Source organism: Erpetoichthys calabaricus, chromosome 4, assembly GCF_900747795.2.
Source record: "Erpetoichthys calabaricus chromosome 4, fErpCal1.3, whole genome shotgun sequence".
In the NCBI taxonomy this organism is placed as follows: domain Eukaryota; kingdom Metazoa; phylum Chordata; class Cladistia; order Polypteriformes; family Polypteridae; genus Erpetoichthys; species Erpetoichthys calabaricus.
Window position 1 is genome coordinate 266115003 of NC_041397.2, and position 22216 is coordinate 266137218.

Here is a 22216-nt window from a genome sequence, read left to right on the forward strand (position 1 = left end):
ACACATTGTCTCTGAAGCCTAGTTGTAATTTTCATTTTACTAATACTATGAAATACTAGAGTAAAGTAACATGCTTAAATTTGGTATCTTGCTACACTGTGTCTTTAAATGCATATGGCTGTAACTGCTGAGAAATTTATACTGTAGCTGAGGCACTTTTATTTCTTTTACAGTAATATGCCAGAAAGCATAACGGTTTCAGCACCCATTCTGCTGAGTAAACCAAATCAGAATTGTCTTGACTTCTATGAACATTGATTCTTCTACTTAATAACATTTTTTGTTATAAGGACCCAATTAATCTCTATTTCCTGTCATTTTCGTTTAACACCATGACAGGGATTTTCAGTTGATTCAGCTTTTGCAGCTGAAATGCCACACCCTATCATTATATAGGAAATATGCAAATATTGTCTTTAAAATGACCTTCTTCTGTGTGCATGTCAGTATAGACTGTAAAAATCATGTATGCTACTGTGTTCAGCTTTCTCCAGTGGTGATTTGGCTTGATGAAGGTTATGGGCATTTGTCTGGCTGTAGAGTATTAAGTTTTTACTTCAGGCACTTTTCATTTTGCATACGTATTAGTCCAGTGGATAGTGGCCTCTCCTCAAAATACCTTATTTTTAATTAAAAATAATATATATATATATATATATATATATATATATATATATATATATATATATATTGGATTGTCAGTTCAGTATATTTCAGTCATACATTTTTTATGCCTAGTATGTTCCTTTTTAATACTATTATTGTTTACCAGTAACGGCGCACTGCACGATAACGTGCAGGGAATACACTTGACTTTCTTTGTGTACGTTTAGCATTCGTTTGCTCAGAGGTTGATGCGCTTGCTGCTTCCTGAGCAGCTCTTCTTTTCTCCACCCTAGCGGCCCACTTCTTCTCTTCTTTCGTCCACATCTTTTCATGTTAAAACTGATTAAGTCAGTTTTTGTGTTGCAATTACTTGGTACATTTTCCTTAATTTTTCACTTAAGGTGGCACCCAAGTCTTCAAACTGCCTCAAGAATAATTTAAGATATGAAGAGGTAGGGGAAGTGACCGCGAAGGTGGTAGGGATGAGAACTGCGCTTGTACACATGCTCCACACGGCCGCCCTGCTGGTTGATTGCTTGATTCTACATTAAAATAAAATAAAAATAAAAAGAGGAATAACCTCGGAGGTCAATCACCACCCTTAAAGTGGATAGTAGATGTCATGTAGTATATGTGTACCAAATTTCAGGTTAATAGGTCAAACGGTTTGCGAGCTACAGGTGATTTAAAATCCTGGACGAACAAACGGACAGCCAAAGTAGCATATTACAGTATATAAGAAGATAGATATGGTCAATTTACTTCACACATGCCATAGTCCCTAATTTTTTTTCTATGGATGTCTTTTTATTAGAAGAAGATTTTAATTCAGTTGGTTTATATGAAAATGTCTTTTATGTAATCTGCATTTTGTTTTTTCATATAAACTTTGATATCTATAATTTATTGTATTTTCGATACCCTTTTCTTGTATATACTTTTAGTTAATATCAAGTACTTTAAATATTTACTACGTAAATAGGCACTAAAATATTCCTAAAATCTTAGATAACTGCAGCATCAGTGTGAAATGTGTATAAAAGTGCCCTATACGTGTGTCCTGAGTTTGGTTACATTACCTGAATAAGGGACCTTAACCTTTTAGACATTGTTTTTGTTTTGTGTATGTACTAGCCATGGTTTATTCACTTAATTTCCAAAGAAGTTCCACAACTCTTTGACAGGTTTTCAGTTTTAACTATCTACAGATCTGTCTAACACTATTACACAATAATGCAGCCCATTTTTAATGTTTTTTTCTTTTCTGGGTCCCTTGTGTTGTTATGAATGTTAAGTTTACTGTAGAGTATACAATTAAAAGTAGCTGCTGTATGTGATTTGTGTTGTGTGTGTGGATGGTGAGCTGGCTGCTGTATTTCTCAGATGTTAGCCTTATTCCATTGCTGTGACTTTGGAAGCAATGAGTAATGGAGCTGTCACCTACAGTGTAATGAACCTTTCTGCTTTACTAACAGAATTCCTCATGAATGATAAATGTTTTAATATTACAGGCAGTACTTTTTTATTCTCTTCACTAGTGTGATTGGCAACAGTGTGACAAGGTCCATAACTAAAATAAGAATAATTTGAATAAACGGCCATTAATCTTAAGAAACTGTTTATCTTGCTTTAGTTTTGTCCAATTGAAACCAACTGTATGGCTTTTTTCATATACATTTATCTTTGTGTGACTTCTTTTGATGGAAGTCCAAGATAGGAAGGTTGATTTTCTTTATGTACAGAATCCTATCATAGAAATGAATAAAAGTTTATTTAAAAAACACATAATGTTTAAAATGTTGCCTTATAAATTTACTTGATATACCAAATTTTATGTCCAAGTATTGGCACAATTTTAGCAAGAATTTTTTCCTGTGGTTCTACTCATGTCCAAAGAAATTCTAATTACATTAACTGGTGATTCCAATGGACAATGTTTGAGTAAGCTGGCCGTGCAGTAGACCAGAACAATGTTGAGGGCTTCTTTGTATTTTCATACCTTGAGTACAGTGCAGCCGACCCCATGCCCCAGCATTGGGTAAAGTGGGTGTGAGAATATGTGTACTGTATGTGTATTTTTTGTAATGTATTCCTGGTAGTATTGTTTTCACAGTTTTGAAAGGTCTGCTTCCTTAAATGAGAAAGACAGCAATTTAGGTCATAGCTTGAGTTTTTAATATTCTATTATAAGAAACTGTCAAAAAAAATGCATTTGGCAAATTTGCAGTTTACCCCACTGGAGAATATGTGTAGATGCCTTGAGTGCCACAGCTGCATATTATTGTAAGTCATTTTACTTTTATTAAAATGTCAGTTCATTAGCCAGTTCACAAATTACCACAAATGCCAACTTTCTTCCTAACATGGCAAGCCCTGAGTATATTCTAACACCCAGGACCAAATGTTTGCATCAACTAAAATGAATCAAAATGCATTCACATGTAGCCAAACTTGAAATCACCTTGTCTTATTAAAATAAGATAAAGCAATCATCCCTATTTTGGACAGGAGTCCAGAGTGCATACTCACACTTTTATTACACTATGACAATTCATCAGAAAGAAAAGCCCATGTATATCTACAAGTGTGATGCTGCAAAAGTCATTAGGTGGGTTTCTGTATCCCACAAGTTTAAGTTTAGTTTGTGTGTAGAGCTGTAATGCATCAGAATTTCCCTGAACAGAAAATAAAGTTAATTCTTCGCTAAAATTACTAAGACTAAGACAAATAGTTAAACAAAGAAAAAACAGAAAAAGTGCTTTTGAAAAAGTACACTGCAAACAATCTTTCCAGTCTGGCAGGTTACACATTCAAACTGCAGCTACTTTAATTTGAAAGAGTCATGAGTAATTGGAATTAAAATTATTTTTTCATGTTGCTCCTACATGCTGTTGTCCTGTAGCGTGGAGCACACACTCCTGATTCAAGGGAAAGGGGCACCACTTTGCATATTGAAGGACTAATTATGAAATCTCTGTTGTGGCTTTAAGTACAGTAGACTGGATGATTTTACCCTTAATTTTCCCTCTCATCACTTTATGTACAGTCATGGCTGAAATTATCGGCACCCCTGGAATTTTCCCAGAAAATGCACCATTTCTCCCAGAAAATTGTTGCAATTACAAATGTTTTAGTATACAGTAATCCCTCACTATATGACGTTTCGACTTTCGCGGCTTCACTCTATCGCGGATTTTATATGCAAGCATATTTAAATATATATCGCGGATTTTTTGCTGGTTCGCGGATATCTGTGGACAATGGGTCTTTTAATTTCTGGTACATGCTTCCTCAGTTGGTTTGCCCAGTTGATTTCATACAAGGGACGCTATTGGCAGATGGCTGAGAAGCTACCCAATCAGAGCATGTATTACGTATTAAATAAAACTCCTCAAATATATTGTGAGCACAGGGGCTGTTCGCACCCCTAGAAGATACGGCCACTGCTCAAAAAACACTGAAAGATTACCTTCACATTGGTCTCTTCCTTGCTGGGCTTAAATGTGGCTGTTTTGTCAAGCGATATGCTTCCTGCATGGTGCTTCGCATACTAAAAAGCTCGAACGGCACCTATTGATTTTTAATTGTTTGTTTTTCTCTGTCTCTCTCACTCTGTCTGACATTCTCTGCTCCTGACGGAGGGGGTGTGAGCAGGGGGGGCTGTTCGCACCACTAGACAATATGGACGCTCCTCTAAAAAAATGCTGAAAGGCTACCTTTATATTGCTCCCTTCCTAGCAGCTGCGTTGTCCGGCGGTGCTTCGCATACTTAAAAGCCAAACAGCCCTATTGATTTCTGATTGTTTGCTTTTTTCTCTCTATCTCTCTGACATTATCTCCTCCTGATGCGCACTCCTTTGAAGAGGAAGATATGTTTGCATTCTTTTAATTGTGAGACGGAACTGTCATCTCTGTCTTGTTATGGAGCACAGTTTAAACTTTTGAAAAAGAGACAAATGTTTGTTTGCAGTGTTTGAATAAAGTTCCTGTCTCTCTACAACCTCCTGTGTTTCTGTGCAAATCTGTGACCCAAGCATGATATATAAAAATAACCATATAAACATATGGTTTCTACTTCGCGGATTTTCACCTTTCGCGGGGGGGTCTGGAACGCAACCCCCGCGATAGAGGAAGGATTACTGTACACATGTTTATTTCCTTTATGTGCATTGGAACAACACAATAAAACAGAGAAAAAAAGCCAAATCTGACATAATGTCACACAGAACTCCAAAAATGGGCCAGACAAAATTATTGGCACCCTCAACTTAATATTTGGTGGCATGCCCTTTGGAAAAAATAACTGAAATCAAGCGCATCCTATAACCATCAACAAGCTTGTTACACCTCTCAACTGGAATTTCCGACCACTCTTCTTTTGCAAACTGCTCAAGGTCTCTCAGATTTGAAGGGCGCCTTCTCCTAACTGCAATTTTGAGATCTCTCCATAAGTGTTCAATTGGATTTAGATCCGGACTCATTGCTGGCCACTTCAGAACTCTCCAGCGCTTTGTCTTCAACCATTTCTGGGTGCTTTTAGAGGTATGTTTAGGGTCATTGTCCTGCTGGAACACCCATGACCTCTGACGCAGACCCAGCTTTCTGACACTGGGCCCTACATTGCGCCTCAGTATCTTTTGGTAGTCTTCAGATTTCCTGATGCCTTGCACACAGTCAAGGCATCCAGTGCTAGAGGCAGCAAAACATCCCCAAAACATCTTAGAACCTCCACCATGTTTGACTGTAGGTACTGTGTTCTTTTCTTCGTAGGCCTCATTCCTTTTTCTGTAAACAGTAGAATGATGAGCTTTACCAAAAAGCTCTACCTTGGTCTCATCTGTCCACAAGACGTTCGCCCAGAAGGATTTTGGCTTCCTCAAGTACATTTTGGCAAACTCCAGTCTGGCTTTTTTATGTTTCTGTGTCAGCAGTGGAGTCCTCCTGGCTTTCCTGCCATAGCGTTTCATTTCGTTTCAGATGTCGACGGATAGTTCGAGCTGACACTGTTGCACCCTGAGTCTGCAGAACAGCTTGAATATGTTTTGAAGTTGATTGGGGCTGTTTATTCACCATTTGGACTATCCTTCGTTGCAGTCTTTTATCAATTTTTCTCTTCCGTCCACATCCAGGGAGATTAGCTACAGTGCCATGTGTTGTGAACATCTTGATTATGTTGTGCACAGTGGACAAAGGAACTTGGAGATCTCTGGAGATGGACTTGTAGCCTTGAGATTGTTGGTATTTTTCCACAATTTTTGTTCTCAAGTCCTCAGACAATTCTCTGCTCTTCTTTCTGTTCTCCATGCTTAGTGTGGCACACTCAGACACAAAACAGAAAGGTTGAGTCAAATTTTCTCCATTTTAACTGGCTTCAGGTGTGATTGCTATATTTCCAGCACCTGTTTCTTGCCACAGGTGAGTTCAAACGAGCATCATATGCTTGAAATAAAATGATTTACCCACAATTTTGAAAAGGTGCCAATAATTTTGTCCGGCCTATTTTTGGAGTTCTGTGTGACATGATGTCAGATTTGGCTTTTTTTCTCTGTTTTTTCGTGTTGTTCCAATGCACATAAAGGAAATAAACATGTATATACAAAAACATTTGTAATTGCAACAATTTTCTGGGAGAAATGGTGCATTTTCTGGGAAAATTCCAGGGGTGCCAATAATTTCGGCCATGACTGTAATCTTAGTAATTCTTTAGTGTGAGGCACTTTCATCTCAACAGCCAAGAAGGTAGTCAATATTTAACTTTTACATCCCATTTTATACATGTTGTCAACTTTTCAGTACCTGCTATAGAGGTCCTCCAACTTGTAGGGAAAACTTGGAGGTTGGTGGCAGGATTGGCACTCCAACCACTGTGTAAAAAAAAAAACAAAAAAAACTGAGATGTTACCCACTGTACTCGGGTCATAATCCAGGTGGTTCAGTGTGTGGTGGGTGCGGCAAAGCGCTATCAGCACATGCTCCTAACCCCCCCCTTACTGTTTATCTTAAGTGCACATACATTTCTCCAATTTACAGCAGTATATAGACACAAATACATTGCGGCTTTCTCTGTGTAATTTAAAATAATTCTATTAATTCCATTACATCATATTTTGATTCAAACCGTAAATGTTTGTGTTAATACACACTCTTAAATATACCATGCAATACTAGATTATGCAGTATCTGCCCTAGGATGTCACTTTGTATCATGTGAGTTCATTGACAGTTGTATAGCAGAAATAGCTACAGGCAGCATACATTTAGTGAAAAGAAGGGTGGGTAACGGTATCAGGACTGGTCAGAATATTTTTTTCAATTATTTAGTATCACTAAATACTATCATTATTTAGTAATCATGAACAGCATTTTCTGTTAAAGATGGCAAAATAAAATTACTGAGATCATTAGCCATTGATTAACACAAAAATAACTCCTAATTACACTGTGGTAACCTCCTGTGAAATTTCAGTTCAACTGCACATAAAAGAGACCCAATGAGTGGTCAACACAAGTGATGGATAGGATGAAATATATAAACAAAGTTAACAGTAATACAGAACAAAATTTATTGGTAAACTGCTAGAAGCATTAGTACTACAGTTTGTCCCAAGGTTCAGTGAAAGCTAGGAGTTGAACACAAAGATTAAGGTATCAAGAGGGACAGTGTATTGTAGGGACAAATATCCTAAGATGCCTTACGAAGACATGTTTTGTAGAGACAAATGAACATCAGTTGACTTCATATGGTCATGGATAGCTTATTCCACAGATTAGTAGCAAAATCAGAAAATATTTTTAGATTCCAGGCAAAAGTAATGAGTCTTGCTTATTTATATAGCACATTTTCATACAACAATGTAGCTCAAAATGCTTTACAAGATGACAAAGAAAAACTTACAAGAAAAGCAATTAAGTTAAAGCATTAATGTTAAAGATTAAGTAACAACAAAACAAGGTTAGTCCAAATGGCCGGGAAGACAAGAACAAACAAAAATAACTCCTGTGAGGCTGGAGAAGAAAAACTGCAGGGGTTCCAAAGCCAAAAGACCACCCAGCCCCCAATGGGCATTTACCTAACATAGATCTTCCTAAATCTCTTCATTTTCATATTTCACATGATAGCATTCTGATGAAGTAGGTTTCGTGGACAGATAAGACACCTGCCTTCATTCCATCATCACAGGTGACTGCATGGTGCCTTGATCAGGTTGTGGTGGTGTACAGTGTTCTCCCTAGTGTCTTTTGACATTTCCACTTTATTCTCGCCGTTTATCTCGAGATTAAAATCAACATGTTGACTTTATTCTCGTAGTTTGTCATTAAAGTAGAACATTGTAACCTAAACTTCATCTTAAAATGAATATTTAATTTACTAGATTTTCTCAAACCCCACCATAAATTATGTAGCGCCTGAAATGCTTTGTGTTATCGTGTGGTGATTGGTTATGTGGAGAAAGATAAAGGAAGGATAGGAATTGGGGTTTTGGTACGTCAGATAAGAGACAGCACGCATGCAATAAAGAAAGCCCACTCAGAAGAACATCCATTGAATTCTGTGTTCGTGTCTCTGACCACCAGATCACAAACCCAACATTTATACAATATTTCAGTTAAATCTGTGCAACACCCATTCATACATCCAGTTTTTTGGAGCCTAGTCACACCTGCCATAAAGTTCTCTACACTGAACGTACACCTGGGGACCCGTTACTGCGAGGGAGCAGCACTAACGCCACACTACCATGCATGTTTAATACCTGCTTTAATGCATTTCATCCTGAAAATGATATCAAGTATTTATCTTAGCACTGTAAATGTTCAGAGAGCAGGCATATCATGAAATGAATGGATTCTGTGCGGTGATCCCTCCCGGTGCCTCCTCAGTGCAAGAGGAAGTCAGTTTAAGAAGCACGTAGTGATTAACAACTCGGTCGGGGAACACTTAACACAAAGCATTTAATGCACTACACTACCTTATTACGGGGTTTGACAAAATCTAGTAAATTAAACATTGATTTTAAGATGAAGTTTAGTTTACAACATTCTATGACAAAATGAATTATGAGAATAAAGTGGGAATGTCGACTTTAATCTCAACATAAACGGCGAGAATAAAGTGGAAATGGCGAGAATACATTTATGTCGAGATTACAGTCAACATGTCAACTTTATTCTCGACATATAGTTTTTATTTTTTTTTTCTTCAATGTGCCCGTGTTTGTTTTTCTTCACCGTGGCCCTAATACGCTTCCGGAGTTTTGTTAAAGTGACCCACCTGCCATTCCTTTTTTGTTCATATCTTGCCCTGCCGTAGTGCAAGTGTGCATTGAATATCCAACAGGCTCTAACTTTCCCACTCAAAAGTCTTATTCATAGGTACTTTTAATTTTTTACCAACATGAGCAAAACAATTGTTCAGAAAACAACACTGCTCAGTTATTTCAGAAAAGAGATGCCACAAACTAATGAAAGTGCAGCGCCAACTCCTCGTGGCAATTTCAGACAGACATTGCAGAAGCTAGTCCATCAGGGGAAATCTCTTCAGCACAAACTCTGCCAATTGATAAATCTAAGCACCGCTTATCCGGCATAAACAAACAATGGTTTAAAGATTTCGATTGGCTAATGGTCAAAGGAAAAGGTATGTGGTGCTCATTGTACATGAAATATTCAAACAAACACCCCCAAGGAGGGAGTTACCTTGGGTAAACGTGCCATGCACAAGAATTCGAAAAGAAAGCTTGCTGGACCATGAAAAAAGTAAAACGCACATTGAGTCTTCTGCTGACCTTTTAAGAAAGTGTGTACTAGAGCAAACTGGAATTGGTCAAATTGAAAGATCTGTATCTGTGTTAAATAATTTACAGAGAGATGCCTTTGTGGGAGCTTTAAGATCCATGTATTGGTTGGCAAAAAATGAGTTGCCACATACATTGTTGTTTGAAAAGCTGTTGGAACACTATAAAGAAATGGGCTGTTCCTTTTCTAGGTAGAAAAGAAGAATAAATATTTAACTGAAGACACCTTCTGCATATGCAAGTTGGCTTTGAAGAATATTTTTTAAATTTTTTTCATTGTTTTCACTTTTCTTCCCGACAGCGACAATACTTGTGCCTCTTGGTTTATGTCATAACAATTGTTATTTAAAATTTTTGTTAGGGTTGCAGGATCCTGAATTGGATACTTCTTAAATTTAATAAAAAATATTCTGACACAAGTGTCAAACCTTAAAAAAGGAAGTCATATTGAGCATTGGAAAATAATTAATAATAATTAACTAATAAAAATGTGCACATTTAATTTTCCCCACCACCAAATTTCATGCCACCTGGCTGGAAAAAATTTCTGGGGAGAACACTCGTGTAGATCACCACCACAGAAGACAGCAGAGAATGGTAGAGATTAGTACAGATTGCAGATCTGTAAAGAATATAATAATTCTATACCCATATAGTGTATTAGAAATACAACTTAAATGTAGATATGAAAAAGCCATATTAAAATAACGTTTTTTAAAAAGTGTTTTGAAAATGTTCCACCATTGTTAGCCTGGCAAACTTCTATAAGTAAAGTGTTCCAGATTTTGGGTGCATAACAGCAAAAGGCCGCCTCAAAACTTCTTTTAAGTTTGGCTCTTGGAATTATAAGCAGACATCTATGTGAAGATCTAAGGTTATGGCCTGGAGTGTAGGGGGACAGACATTCCAAAATATAGGATGGAGCAAGATTATTTAAGGCTTTATAAACCATTAGTAGTATTTTAAAGTCAATTCTGAACGATACAGGTAACCAATGTAACAATACTAAAACTGGTGAGATATAGTCAAATTTTCATTTTCTAGTTAAGGTTCTGGCTGCTTCAGTCTGCACTAATTGCATATGATTGATGTCTTTCTTAGGTAGTCCTATTAGGAGTGCATTACAGTAATCTAGTTAACTAAAAACAAAAGTGTGAATTAATTTTTCAGTGTCTTGTAAAGTTATAAGAGCTCTAACTTTTGCTGTATTCCTTAAGTGAAAAAATGCAGTCCTTGTAATCTAGTTAATATGTGATATAAAGTTTAGGTCAAAATCAATGATTACCCCTAAATTCTTTATCCCTGCCTTGATTTTTAAGCCTAAGGGAAGAAGTTTATTTCTAATGCCCTTGCTATATATCTAGATTTCTGTTTTTTCCCTGTTTAGCTTGAGAAAGATACTACACATCCATTCAGAAATACTGCTAAGACATTGTTTAGAGAGCCAGGAGCGTCAGGGTCATCAGGAAATATTGATAAATAAAACTGTGTGTTGTCTGCATAGCTGTGGTAGCTCACACTGTGTTTTGAGATAATCTGACATAATGGAAACATGTAGATTGAAAAGAGCAGCGAACCTAGGATAGATCCTTGTGGTATACACCATGTACAATATCATGGGTCTCCAAAGTACACTTACCACAACTAAAAAATAATTTTCTACCTCTTAAGTAAGACTTAAACAAATTTAAGATGCTGCCAGAGAGGCTCACCCACTGTCTAAGGGCTCATTTATACTTCACGCTCAGAACGCATACGTGTCTGCATCATGGCCGCCACATGTTCTGAGCGTTCATTTGATGCGTCCTCTGAGCAGGTCCTCAGAAATTGACGCGATGCGTGCGCGAGTTGCAGTACCAGCAAAAAGTTGGGGGGAGCAGTGTGCTAAAAGTTGGAATGTGACATCAGAGTCTCTGTTTACTATCTACATGTGACAGAAAGCCGCTTTGCGGATCCTACGAGATCGGTGTGCGCGCTTCGATATTTGATAAATGGTTTGATGTGGTGAAGCAATATGCCAACATACAGATGTATTCATGGTGCTTTTATATTCAAGCGTCGCATATTCCCGATCGTAATGACACGATACGTTTTAAAATTCTCACATACCGTCTTCTGTGCTCTTTTTTTCTTCTAGGGCTTCCTCTGCTCCTGAGAGCAGCGAATCGCCAGCAATAGATCGCCACACTGAGCACATTAAATGTATGATATTCCAACTCTCTGCACATTTAGAATCCTTAGATTTATACTTGATATCACTTTCATGATGAAAAGCATTAAAGTATGTATATTACATTTTACAGATAAATCGGTAATTTCGTTTAAATAATGAATACTGTTAATAATTATACACATGGGGTGACACAGTGGCGGAGCGTTAGCGCTGCTGTCTTGCAGGGAGTCACGTCGCTGATATTCCCTGCCTGGAGTTTACATGTTTTCCTGCTGGGTTTCCTCAGTGTGCTCCAGTTTCCTTCCAAAGATATGCAGATTTGGGGATTTGGTGCCGCTAAAATGACGCAAGTGTATGTGTGTGCTTGTATTCACCTTGCGATGAGCCGAGGCATCATCCAGGGATTGTTTCTCACTCATGCCCAATGCTTGCTGGAATGGACACATCCCTGGATTTAATCAATAAACATCCTTTTCAGAGATATTGCGGTAAGGTGTCATTGGAATTTAATGGGTGTTCTAGGCAATTCACAACACAGAGAAGCCGAACATGTTCTCATCGTGGTAATATCTCGCACTTCCTCCAGATTTACGTAAAGTACGCTTGCAAGTATAAACACTTCAACGCTTGCGTAGCAGGAGCATCCGCTGCAGCATGCGTCGCGTGAAGTATAACTCCAGCCTTAGGCGATTTATAAGAATACTGTAGTCTATGGTGTCAAATGCTATACTCAAGTCTATGAGAACAAGAATACATATATGCCCTCTGTCAGTATTAACCCATAAATCATTTACTACTTTAACCAGTACAGTTTCTGTACTATGGTTTGATCTAGAACTTGACTGAAACTTATCAATAATAGAATGCTAGAATACAACTGTTAAGATGTTTGGAATGATTGTGACACCAAGGCTGTCTGATAGGCATTCAAAGATGTTTGTCCAAAATGTTAATTTAGTGCACTTCCAAAACATGTGCCCTAGTGATGCTAAAGTGAGTTATCTTACAAATGGTTTAAGCGGTTATGCATTTCACCTTGTTATTTTAAAGGGGATACACTCTCAAAGGTTATATTACAACATAGTCATTCTGGTTGACAAAAAAAAATTTGCAGTATACCTTTTTAAAATTTTGGTTCACTTGTTTTGGACTGAAGTATATCTGAAGAATATAGAATATATCTGAAAATAAATAAAGTCAAGACATCTGCGTCAACCTTCAAGCAAACATTTATAATCCTTTTTTTTTTAACAGATTGTTTGCTGCTTCTTGTCCCTGAAGACACATCGAGCAGTATGCAGTCTCAGATAAGAAATGCCTTCAGGGGTTGGATGCATGCACATTAAAAGCTCCCAGCAAGAAAGAGCTTAGTGGTTTTGATTTTCTGCTACCACATTGCAAATCCTTTTCTGAGACCATTGGGTGCATCCATGCCTACCCTCCAGTACTTTTTGTAAATTACACTTAGTTATTTGTTTATTGTTATGTTCTTCTCTGTCACAGGAAATTCTCAAATGGGAGCTACTATAGTTGATGCCTTAGACACGCTTTACATAATGGGCTTACATGATGAGTTTAAAGATGGACAGCAGTGGATTGAACAAAATCTTGAGTTCAACGTGGTGAGTACAACTATATTGGCCAAACAAAGTATTTGGTTTATGATTAGCTAAGTTTTTTTTTTTTTTTAGTTTCGTTTTTTATTCTGTATAGTATTTTCTTGATGGTTTACCAATTCACAGGCTAAATGTAGTCTTTAATGTTAAACCAATATTATTTTAAAGTAAAATAAGAACTCATTTTTGGTGGTTTCAAACTACAGTGTCTGTAATACTTATAATGCTTTCTGTTGTGTAAAGAAATAACATCATGACCTAAAATCAGTCATGTAAAACTCAATTTAAATGCAAATTAAAAAAAGAAGAAAAAAGACAAGTATAGAAAAATTAACCCAAGATGAAATGCAAAGAGCAAAGGGTTTTAACTTGATTGTTGCTTGAGCCTCTTACTGTTCTTTTTTCAGGCAGTGCTACAGACATAAAACGTGGTTTTGTTAAGAATCTTAAATGAAAAGTGGTATTCTTTATTTAGAATATACCTTAAATATAACACATTTGAGCAATTAAAAAGTAAAAGTTAACAAGAACAGAGAACAAAATTAAAGTAAAAAACAAGCAAGGCTACAAATCTAGATGAGAAACTAGTATTTGAGCAATTCTGAATGGCTTGCCAATAGATTGGGTCCATACAGCTGTGGAGGAAAAATGAAGATTGCAAAGCATGAGCAGTTCCAGTGTGCCTTGTAAAGAAGTGTCTCTTCTGAGGTACCAGAACATCAGTAGACTGTGAGCAAGTTGAGACAGCAGGGAAGCCCATTCCATAACTTGTGAGTAAGAAGTAAGTAGGACTTAGAGTAGCAGAGACTGTCACTAGACAAGTCAAATCTAGACTAGTGACATATGGAGAGGAGAGCCATGCAGGGACCTGTACATCACTATAAGAGTTTTCTTATAAAAGAGTCTTTGTCATGTCTGGAGGGTAGGTATGAAACAGGATATACTCACTGGTCAACTGAATTCTAAAGAAGGTGTAGAAGCCAGATGATATTTGTGTGGGAGGTTTGCTAAGCGATAGTTATAGTAATAATAATAATAATTCTTTGCATTTATATAGCGCTTTTCTCACTACTCAAAGCGCTTAGCAATGGCAGGTTAAGGGCCTTGCTCAAGGGCCTAACAGAGCAGAGTCCCTTTTGGCATTTTATGGGATTCGAGCTGGCAACATTCCGATTGCCAGTGCAGTAATTCAACTGATAGAGAACAAGAGCCTGAATGAAGCAATGAATGGCATATGTGGCAAGGAATGGTTAAATATTGTAAAGGCACAAATGACAAAACAGGGCCAGCGAAGAAATGTGTTTGTTCTAATAATCCTCTAGCATTCTTAATAAGAGTTTTACCCATCAGATACTAACACAGTCTGCTTCAGTTACTGTTAATGGTGTCCATAGAGGGTAACTTATTAATAGTTGGCAGAACAATGCAGTAATTAACATCATTGTATGTTTTTTATTTGTTATCAATGCAAAATAATCTGTATAATTTTGATATAATTTAGACAATAAAATATACTGTAATGGATTAAAGTGTGACGTTTATTTGGGTGAATGCATTTTATAGACACTTAACAATGATTGAGTATGCACAGCTAAATTTAGAAGCAGTATTGCTAGTGGCATTCTGAAACATTCGGAAACATATCTTTACAATTTCAAAAGCTGCACATCTCATAAAAAGCACAACTTCAACTTGAATACTGCAGACAATCACATAATAGTTATTAATATGACAAATGGATGAGTAAGATGTATTTCATCCTGATTTCCTTAATTATTACTAGTTTTTATTCCAGGCTTTTATGAAATGACACATTTGCTACAGATAATTTAAAGGATGTTCAAGAATTTTCCAAGTCAAGTGTAATGTAATGTAAGAACATCTACTATGCTTAGAATGCAGTAAAAAATTTTTGGAAATTCATTTCCATACAATCTTCCTTCATTTCTTTTATTTAGTTTGCATATTATAGAATATTACAACAATTTTGACAATAGGCCACTCAGTCCAAACAGTCACCAATTCTATTCACCTACATTCTCCAAAATAGTACTGAGTTGAGATTTGGAGGTCCTGAAATTTAAAGCCTCCAAAAATGTTACCTCTTAATCTCTGTTTCCTTAAATTTATACGGCTAAACTGTTTTGCCCTTTTTTCATAGCTCATGTACAGTTGTCATATGCTTGTGATGAAATCTCTGTTAACAGCTTATTAATAAGGTAACATAAGAGTATAAAACAACTGCATGTGAATTATGTATTATATTAATGGGAAGACATGAGCACTTACAGCATGACAATCTTAGCTACCTTTTTGCTGTTAACAACAATTTAATTCATGTTCTGCAAAGTGTCCACTTCACCTAACAGTACTGTATAGCTATAGGAGAAAAAAATGGAAACCTTTTCTCCCATTGCCTTATCATTGGATGATATTTATTTCATTAAAATATAAAAAATATAGGAAAAATCAAATGAAGCAGTTAAGGTTTCATTGCATTATATACAGGTACTGGTCATAAAATTAGAATATCATGACAAAGTTGATTTATTTCAGTAATTCCATTCAAAAAGTGAAACTTGTATATTAGATTCATTCATTACACACAGACTGATGTATTTCAAATGTTTATTTCTTTTAATGTTGATGATTATAACTGACAACTAATGAAAGTCCCAAATTCAGTATCAAGGAAAATTAGAATATTGTGAAAAGGTTCAATATTGCTGCGGTGGGTTGGCACCCTGCCCAGGATTGTTTCCTGCCTTGTGCCCTGTGTTGGCTGGGATTGGCTCCGGCAGACCCCCGTGACCCTGTGTTTGGATTCAGCGGGTTGGAAACTGGATGGATGGATGGGTTCAATATTGAAGACACCTGGTGCCACACTCTAATCAGCTAATTAACTCAAAACACCTGCAAAAGCCTTTAAATGGTCTCTCAGTCCAGTTCTGTAGGCTACACAATCATGGGGAAGACTGCTGACTTGACAGTTGTCCAAAAGACGACCATTGACACCTTGCACAAGGGGGGCAAGACACAAAAGGTCATTGCTAAAGAGGCTGGCTGTTCACAGAGCTCTGTGTCCAAGCACATTAATAGAGAGGCGAAGGGAAGGACAAGATGTGGTAGAAAAAAGTGTACAAGCAATAGGGATAACCGCACCCTGGAGAGGATTGTGAAACAAAACCCATTCAAAAATGTGAGGGAGATTCACAAAGAGTGGACTGCAGCTGGAGTCAGTGCTTCAAGAACCACCACGCACAGACATATGCAAGACATGGGTTTCAGCTGTCGCATTCCTTGTGTCAAGCCACTCTTGAACAAGAGACAGCGTCAGAAGCGTCTCGCCTTTGGACTGCTGCTGAGTGGTCCAAAGTTATGTTCTCTGATGAAAGTAATTTTGCATTTCCTTTGAAAATCAAGGTCCCAGAGTCTGGAGGAAGAGAGGAGAGGCACAGAATCCATGTTTCTTGAGGTCTAGTGTAAAGTTTCCACAGTCAGTGATGGTTTGGGGTGCCATGTCATCTGCTGGTGTTGGTCCATTGTGTTTTCTGAGGTCCAAGGTCAACGCAGCCGTCTACCAGGAAGTTTTAGAGCACTTCATGCTTCCTGCTGCTGACGAACATTATGGAGATGCAGATTTCATTTTCCAACAGGACCTGGCACCTGCACACAGTGCCAAAGCTACCAGTACCTGGTTTAAGGACCATGGTATCCCTGTTCTTGATTGGCCAGCAAACTCGCCTGACCTTAACCCCATAGAAAATCTATGGGGTATTGTGAAGAGGAAGATGCAATACGCCAGACCCAACAATTCAGAAGAGCTGAAGGCCACTATCAGAGCAACATGGGCTCTCATAACACCTGAGCAGTGCCACAGACTGATCGACTCCATGCCACGCCGCATTGCTGCAGTAATCCAGGCCAAAGGAGCCCCAACTAAATATTGAGTGCTGTACATGCTCATACTTTTCATGTTCATACCTTTCAGTTGGCCAACATTTCTAAAAATCCTTTTTTTGCATTGGTCTTAATTGATATTCTAATTTTCCTTGATACTGAATTTGGGACTTTCATTAGTTGTCAGTTATAATCATCAACATTAAAAGAAATAAACATTTGAAATACATCAGTCTGTGTGTAATGAATGAATCTAATATACAAGTTTCACTTTTTGAATGGAATTACTGAAATAAATCAACTTTGTCATGATATTCTAATTTTATGACCAGCACCTGTACATGGTCCCTACCAAAGGCATACTTAGAGTGTTTCGATGCAAGGTAAGGAGGCATGGCATTGCAATATGATTCTTAGCCAAGCTTGGTACAAAAAAAGTGATATTAACAACCAAACCTAAAAACTCAAAAGAATGAGTCAGATTTCTATTAGGCATTACAGATTAAACTCAAAACAAGAGCATGGATGTTTTGCAAATTCTGTCCAAAAATAGTAAGGTAAATTAAATATTACGTTGACAAATTTTAAGAAATCAGAATAAGTTAATTCATACCAATGATCAAGTATGTGCATTGTTAACAAAGATATGTTAAACGACAAAAAATATCTTATCTGCCAATATCAATTAAATGCATTTTACAAGTACCTGTACACTATTGACAGTTCAATTGTTTACATATATAATATTTTACCAAAGAAACACAAATAGGTTAATTAAGTAACTTGCTCATGGTCACAAAGAGAATTTCAGTAACTAGTGAAACAGCCAGCATTATAGTCACAAGACCAGAAGTACCTCTAGATGCTGGCAGTGTGAATTTTTTCACACATAAATGTAACTGTACAGAATGTAACCACTCACTCATGCAAGTATTTTAACTTTGTGAATATGTTTTCATGGCTTAATCACAAGGAATCTCTGAAGTTTTGAATTCATTCTGTTACATTAGAAAAATAGCAAGCAAAGTATCAGAGTAGGTGCCCATGATTCCTCTATACTCAAGCACAAATTGCAATCCTCTTTATTTTTGGTACATTATTAAGGCACTGCTATTTAAATTTTGTTCTGTATGTTTAATATTCAGAAAATCCAATTTAAAATGTTTTGACAAAACAATTATCTTTAGGTTTTCCCATTAGAAACCATGATGAACCTGAAAAAAAACTGGGAAAGCATGCACATTTGACTCCTGAATGAAATGTTCAATTTCTTGGCAATCTGTCACATGGAATAACCTTCATTCTGCACAACCCCAACCCCAAAAGAACTGACATATTTCTTGTTTCATTTTGGCCATTCTTGAACCCAGATCTTAACTTTAGGAATGCAAGTACCTTGAACACAAGTGAATAGAATAACATGTTTCAGTGGTGCTAAAGTAATTGGAAAGGTTTCTATAATGACCAATTAGCATGTAAACATGACTAATTACAATACGGAGACTAAAGAAATTTCTGCTGAAATGGTTGGCTTTGTGCCATATGTTAATAATACATTCAAATTAGCCCTTTCAAGCAGTAATAGCCTTTATACACACTAGCAATGACTTGGCTACATTTTTACATCAATTTAATGGTATCTTGATAATCAAAGGTATTCATTTCTGTCAAAAACATTGACATTTTCTGGGTGACCCAAAGCATCTAAACAGTATTTTTACTGTGTTGACTGAAAGCACACAACATACAAGATACAAAGCATTTTATCCAAACACTGAATTGCCTCAAACAAACAGCAAAAGTTACAAAATTTTAAAAGAGGTTATATTTTTATCCAAAGTTTAGAAGAAAACAATAGTTTATTTGTGTTAATATATGTGAAATTGAAAATTTTAGCACATTATAACTTAGGGGGGTGTGCCCCACTGACCGCATATGGAGGCCTAACCCCCACCTCGATAGCTCGCATTTCTTATTATTGTTCCATGGGTATATCACAATATGGTCAAAACTGTGGCCCTGAGATTTATTTATGTTATAGCAAATGTTGAAACTATTGGAAATTGTCATATATGCAAGATGAATGTTAATCTGCTTGCTGAAGTATTGCCAGTATCAAACTTAATACATGGAAGGAATACGAATTCACCTGCATGATCACCAGTCATGATTATGCGGGCAATTGAATGTTTATGCAGTTTTAGAATTTAAGTATGTGCCATTACATGGGCTTTATTTGTTGACTGCTAACACACAACTGAACTACTGCTGTTCTTAGCTGTTTTATGTATATAAGGTATTTTGTTTGACATATGCATGTTAAATTTGCTGTATTACATGAGAGTATCATTGTTGTATTTTTCTAACGACGACGAAAAAAATGATATATAGATGTACCGTAATCCCTCCTCCATCACGGGGGTTGCGTTCCAGACCCCCCCGCGAAAGGTGAAAATCCGCGAAGTAGAAACCATATGTTTATATGGTTATTTTTATATTGTCATGCTTGGGTCACAGATTTGCACAGAAACACAGGAGGATGTAGAGAGACAGGAACGTTATTCAAACACTGCAACAAACATTTGTCTCTTTTTCAAAAGTTTAAACTGTGCTCCATAACAAGACAGAGATGACAGTTCCGTCTCACAATTAAAAGAATGCAAACATATCTTCCTTTTCAAAGGAGTGCGCGTCAGGAGCAGAGACTGTCATAAAGACAGAGGAAAGCCAACAAATCAGTAGGGCTGTTTGGCTTTTAAGTATGTGAAGCACAGCGGCACAAAGCAGTTACAATGAAGGCAGCAGCTCACACCCCCTCCGTCAGGAGCAGAGAGAGAGACAGAGAAAAACAAACAATCAAAAATCAATACGTGCCCTTCGAGCTTTTAAGTATATGAAGCAGCTGCACAGAAGGTAGCAACGTGAAGATAATCTTTCAGCATTTTTAGACGAGCGTCCGTATCGTCTAGGTGTGCGAACAGCCCCCCTGCTCAATCCCCCTACGTCAGGATCAGAGAAAGTCAGCGCAAGAGAGAGAGAAAAGTAAGTTGGGTAGCTTCTCAGCCATCTGCCAATAGCGTACCTTGTATGAAATCAACTGGGCAAACCAACTGAGGAAGCATGTACCAGAAATTAAAAGACCCATTGTCCTCAGAAATCCGCGAACCAGCAAAAAATCCGCGATATATATTTAAATATGCTTACATATAAAATCCGCGATAGAGTGAAGCCGCGAAAGGCGAAGCGCGATATAACGAGGGATTACTGTATACTATAAGATGTACAGTTTTGAAGAAAAATTAGCATTCCATGAAAATGTCACATGAAGATATAGCCCAATTTCGCTAATCTTTTTATATATAGAGAGTAGATTTAGTCGGAGTCTGTAAATTTTTACCACTTCCGATTCCAGTAACCCAATAATTGCTGCCAAGTCCGACTAAGACTCTGACTCCATGGTCCAGCTGAGAAGACAGAATTTTTATTTTTTTTTTTTAAACCTGTACTTGACCGATTAAATCGAGTGTTTTCTCACAGCAGCATGATGAGTATTCACCAATTCTGTTTTGTTTAGCTTCCATCACACAGCAAATCACTTTTTGTGAAAATCTAGTACAATAGCTTGCACATGCTTACTGCAAGAAGTCCTATCATTGTTCTTTCAAAACAGTTGATTTTTGTCCCTCTTTGCAATGGAAGGTTGTTTTTGTCACTCAAAACATATAGCAGTTCCTTGCAAAATATCAACTCTTTTTAAAATTTGAATACAATCTACATTTTTATACAAAATGTATGCCAGTGATTTTGTATAACAGTAATATAAACTACATGCCATCCCAGTGTTATCAACATGCCCACCGCTAAAGTATCAGTTCAGCTCTTGTACAGGCAAAAAGACTGCATAGTGAGTCTGTATGCTCACTGGTAGGTTTTGACGTGTATAGTATGTGCTGCAATTTTCACCTGATTACTTAACCTGCCAGGTCTGAAGTGACGACATAACATGTCAATTTTGAGGTAAGTTTGACGAAAACTTCCCACACTCCCCAAACGTTCCATTAACTGCATTATTTTGATGATGTGCTAGCCTTACATAATGCTCAGTAGACAATTGATAAAGCAGTGCAGGTCTCATTTGCTTGCATCATGTCATATCATGCTGTATGTCAAAGTCTCTTTTTTGTAGTCTAATTGCATTGGAGCAGTGCAATGCAATGTATATAGTGTTTTATATATATTTAAAAAAAAAAACGATCTAGCTTCTTAATGCATTTTGTGTGGATCGAGCAGCAAATCTGCAACAACTTCACTTTTCTCATGAATTGCTGACTGGAAAATAATATGTGCAAAATGATGTGCAATGGTAAGACTTCACGCTAAAAAAATTTAAAAACAAAACAAAACAAAAAAAAACAGCAAAACAAATGAATGTAATTACGTCCAGCTTGTGCTGACTTAGTCCCACCTTCTACTGGCAGAAAGACATTAGAGAATGGGGGCATACCATGGCCAGTCATAGTACACAGTACTGGGTGCCATGGGCAATACAGTGCTAAACTGTATATTGGCTGTTTTTCAGTTATTTTGTTTTAGATTTCCTACATTTTTCTTGTTTTGGACTGGTGCACAACTATATGATGAAAATATTTTAAAATAGTGGTTATGTCTTAAGTTGATGTCGTCTTTTAAGTCTTTCTGCAATGAGAACTTGTTCTAATTAGCACTCAGGAAACTAAGCTGCTATTATTTAGACATGCTTTAGAAATGAAAGTTAGATAAATTGTACCCCTGTGGATCATTTACAAAGTTGATCTATTCTTTTTAATTTGCATTCTAAGTTAAAAAATGTTAATGCATTTTTTTTTGATTCAGCGTGTCATTATTTCATCCCCCATTTTAAAAGTAAATTACCTGTAAGTTCTTTGAATAAATGAGTGGAAGGTAATGCGCATTTTTGCGTGATTGAGAGAGACAAGGAAATTCAGTTAGAGATTTCCAATTTATCTACATATCTCTAAATTAACAGGTAAAATTAAGTCCAAGTGAAACTAATGATTTTCTTTAGATGTTCTAGTAAACACTGTTAATGAGCTCTCCCAATGAGAACTGTTAAGACTTCCTTTATT

At 36.9% G+C, this 22216-nt stretch overlaps 1 protein-coding gene across 1 annotated transcript in view; it reads left to right on the top strand.

Moving 5' to 3' along the window:
- Positions 1-22216, top strand: part of man1a2 (mannosidase, alpha, class 1A, member 2) — a 527240-nt gene that overhangs the window by 285400 nt on the left and 219624 nt on the right. Inside the window, exon 5 of the mRNA XM_028800742.2 lies at positions 13078-13196. Coding sequence (XP_028656575.1) covers positions 13078-13196 — 119 coding nt within the window. The remainder of the gene's footprint in view (positions 1-13077; positions 13197-22216) is intronic.